Source organism: Pollachius pollachius (genome assembly GCF_949987615.1).
Source record: "Pollachius pollachius genome assembly, chromosome: 11".
NCBI lineage: Eukaryota > Metazoa > Chordata > Actinopteri > Gadiformes > Gadidae > Pollachius > Pollachius pollachius.
Window position 1 is genome coordinate 7,436,094 of NC_136944.1, and position 4,256 is coordinate 7,440,349.

At 44.4% G+C, this 4,256-nt stretch overlaps 1 protein-coding gene across 1 annotated transcript in view; it reads left to right on the top strand.

Moving 5' to 3' along the window:
- Nucleotides 1–1,444: 1,444 nt before the first annotated feature.
- Nucleotides 1,445–4,256, top strand: part of LOC307082237 (voltage-dependent calcium channel gamma-3 subunit-like) — a gene marked incomplete at both ends in the record, with an annotated part of 22,472 nt that continues 19,660 nt past the window's right edge. The window contains one exon of the mRNA XM_079745742.1: nt 1,445–1,661. Within this exon, the coding sequence (XP_079601868.1) occupies nt 1,445–1,661 (217 nt within the window). The remainder of the gene's footprint in view (nt 1,662–4,256) is intronic.

The following is a 4,256-nucleotide window of genomic DNA, read 5'->3' on the forward strand; positions in this document are numbered from 1 at the left end:
GAGAGAGAGAGAGAGAGAGAGAGAGAGAGAGAGACGCATTAAAGTGTATTTGAACGACGAGGACGGACAGGGAGGCAGGGTAGGCGATGTTAGAGGAACAGCGAGTCGGGACGATTACGGAAAAAAGACACGGAATGCACTGATAGATGGAGGTAGAGGATTGATAGAGAGAGAGAGAGAGAGAGCATTGATAGAGAGAGAGAGAGAGAGAGATAGGGAGAGAGAGAGAAAGAGGATTGATAGATAGAGATAGAGATATATATATAATAAAGATAGAGGATTGAAAGAGAGAGATAGAGGATTGATAGAGAGAGATATAGATGAGATACAGTTGCCTGATAAGAGAGATCGATAGATATGTAGACAGACAGACAGACAGACAGACAGAAAGGCAGATAGATACATAGATTGATGCATACCTACATACATACATACATACATACATACATACATACATACATACATACATAAGTACATACATACATACATACATACAATGCTAGATTTGTACATTGATATTCACCTATATCATGTGATATAGGCCTATGCATTTAAATGATATGTGCCATGTAAACTAAACGCATGTACGTTGTGTATGTTGTTGATGGTGGTGTTGTGTTTGTGCTGTGTGTGTGCGTGTTCCTGTGTGTGTGTGTGTGTGTGTGTGTGTGTGTGTGTGTGTGTGCGTGTGTGTGTGTGTGTTTGTGTGCGTGCGTGCGTGTGTGTGTGTTGTATTTTTATTTTTTTAAGATGGAGTCGTCGCGAGCCCTTGGCTGCTAACTGTTATCAAAGGTCTGGTCGAGAGAAGCGGCGAAACTTGGCGGGCGCGGGAGAGCAGGTCACGGAATAGAAGAGCGCGGGGACAAGAGGAGAACGCACAAGCTCGAGGTAACAAGGTGGATCATACCGCGAGCCGCCGCGCGCCCTGCCGTCCACACACACCACTGGGACACGGAACACATCACCGTCCGAAGGGGGGCGAGGAGGAAGAGGGGGGAGGAGAACGTGGCATCGACTCAATTTATTTTTGGTTTATCCAATTTTTTCTTGATAACAGCGAACGAGACCGTCGTTGGAACCAGTGACTGTTAAGGAGCAGTGGTTTACGGTAGAACAACAACAACGTGTGTGTTGATCTGCTGGGAAAAGTACCCCGACGCCCACCCAGCAGACAGCAGCCCACCCCTCACCTTCGCTTCACCCGGCCACGAGCCCTTCCTTGGCGCCCATATACGGTCTCTCCGGTTTGCGAGCCACGAGACTAGGCTACGAAACGCTCCCGCTCCCCCGCTGCTTCACCGTTTGACTCCGTGCGTTAGCGCCGAATTCCCCGCGTGTGTATTTTTTTCCCCCCCCTCTCCATGATCACCCGGAGCGTCGTGGTGTCTCGAGGAGTATAGCAGAACCACGCGGATAGAGACACGACTGAAGAGGAGCCGCCTATATGAAGATGCTGATGTGTGACCGCGGCGTCCAGATGCTGGTGACGACGGTGGGCGCGTTCGCCGCCTTCAGCCTCATGACCATTGCGGTCGGCACAGACTACTGGCTGTACTCGCGCGGCGTCTGCCGCACGAAGAGCACCAACGACAACGACACGAGCCGCAAGAACGAGGAGGTGATGACGCACTCCGGCCTCTGGCGGACCTGTTGTCTGGAAGGTAGGTGATCATCACCTGACAGCCCCTCCGTCCCCAAACGGACACACGTGCATATATGTTATATGCACGTGTTCGCGCGCACACACATGCACACACACATATGCATGCATACACAAGCACATGCATACATACACACAGACACAGGCACGCAAACACAACCTCATGCATGCATACACATACATAAACACATGCACATTTATGCAATATCAAAGGTTTTTTTACAATCAAGCATGTAAGCATAATTGTATTTAATGCAACATAAAATAATATAATAGGGAAGAATACAACAGAATATAATATAATAGAATATGTATATACATCTAGATCTCCTTGTCCCTGGCACGTTACTAGAGTCGGTTTAATCCACATCACTCAATGCACTTAGTTCCTAAAAACCCTTAAGCCTTGTATTGTACCTATAGCAGCCAGGTGTGGCGTCACCTGATCACATCTGCATTACAACTGGATCCATGACGCTTTCTTTAAAGGGGATATTAATGCAGTATCTCTTTTCTGTTATCATGTTGTCCTTTGAGTATGTGTGACCAATACAAGGAATACAGCATATGGTTCTATCTTCATATATTATCTTATGGCCATATATCTTTTAAAAGGTAACTTCTGTTAGGCTCAGGGCAAGGGTGTGTCTTTCACAGCTAACCTGTTATGCTGGAAATCAACAGTGTACAATCCCGGACATCAAATCCTAAACTAGGCTTGCAAGAATTACAAAAAAAAAAAAGCTTTTTACTAATTTTCTTTATATTTATATTTATTATACATTTCTTATATATTTTAAGGTTAACAATACATATATCAGCAGAAATATCCCAAGTCACTAGGGCAGGGTTTGCATTCGGTAGCTTGAGACAACATTTTTGGCCGTTAAGAAGTTTCAGGAATCAGGGTTCAGGAACCCCTTATTTGGGCAGAAGGATGACATGGGACTTGGGTGGTCTATTGCCATGGTGAGCCTTAGTGCAGCTTGGTGCTCCTGCACAGGTAGATGAGCAGGAGGGGAGGGGTGGGGGGGTAGGGGGTGTGAGGCATCGCAAGCTAATTCCAATTTGAATATTCATAGATTTGGATTCTAGTGAACCAGCCAACGCTTATTTCTGTTATCGAGGTAAGCAGTAGGACCTGCGATGCTTTATTAGGAAAATATGCCAAAACCTGTGCCACATGAAAACGGTGACAGAAGTAGAGTACGGTCTTAGGTGTTGAGCAGGCTAACGACTCACGCCCATTAAATGGCAAGTCTATCCCCCAGAACCACACACTAAACAATACACTAAATGTACTCTTGATTGTACAGCAGAATTGTAAATGTGAATTTTATTAACCCGGCACAACACACTTAACAATACACTAAATGTACTCTTGATTGTACAGCAGAATTGTAAATGTGAATTTTATTAACCCGGCACAACACAACAATACACTAAATGTATTTTGGATTATAAAGCGGTCTTGTTAATGTACATTTTATTAACACAGCGCAACAAACTATACAATCCACAAAATGTATTCTTGATTATACAACAGATTTGCAAATATTTAGTCTTATGATTAGGACTCGATACAGAAGATGTGACATCTGGATGGTTGTTTAAAACCAGGTGTATGGACAACTTACCTGCGCATGCGTAACATCAGCCATCAATATCACTCATCTAACGTCTGTCCGTCTTTAGTAAGTACACACTGGAAGCCATTCTTCTCAGATCCATATCAAGTCAGTTGTATTTGTGTCGCCCTTAATCACAGTTCCAGCCTCAAAAGGTTCCACAGGCCACAACGCACAACGCTTTACTTACACTAAGAGCCAGGAAAAACTCCCTTAATTATGGAGAAAGAAAGCCTTTAGAAGGAGGGCGGAGAGAGGGATCCCTCCTTCCAGGGATGGTTAGGAGTGAGGCAGCATAATGGGAAGACGTAATGGTGGCATAAGAAGCTCATTAAGTTGTTATGTAGAATGGCGATGGAATACGAACAATGACTGAGTCCGACACTGGCAATTTACCAGCGTTTAAGTACTGCTACTATCAGAGAAGGAAGTGTGGAATCAGGAATCGCATTTAATGATAATCGTAAGGAATAACTAACTTCACTCACGAGTCACTAAATCAATATTTCTAAATACATATTCTTAATACTTTACAATTGAAGAGGGATAATCCAGCCCCAAAGAAGATAAAGTTGGACCATTGACGTTGTTGTCCACTGATGTCATACGATGACATCAGTGGTCAAACGTTTGGATGAAACAGATCTGATGTGACATTTCCTCCCACGTCATGTGTGAATCGTGAACAGAGTGCGATGGTCTTCCCTTTGAGACTTAATGTGTGTTGTTTTTATGTACGGCGAGTTACTTGTGTAAGGGGAAAAGGTCAAGGTCTTAGGGGTACCTGATGTCTTGTAATGCAACATTAAGAGCTTGGCCGGGAACCAGGAACCTGCAGCAATCCATAGCCACCATGTTAAAGAACCCTTACCGACGGCTGCTGGTGGCTATTAACACGGTGTGTGGGTATGTGTGTGTTTGTGTGTATGTGTGTGTGCGTTTTTGTGTTTGTGTGTATGTATGTTTGT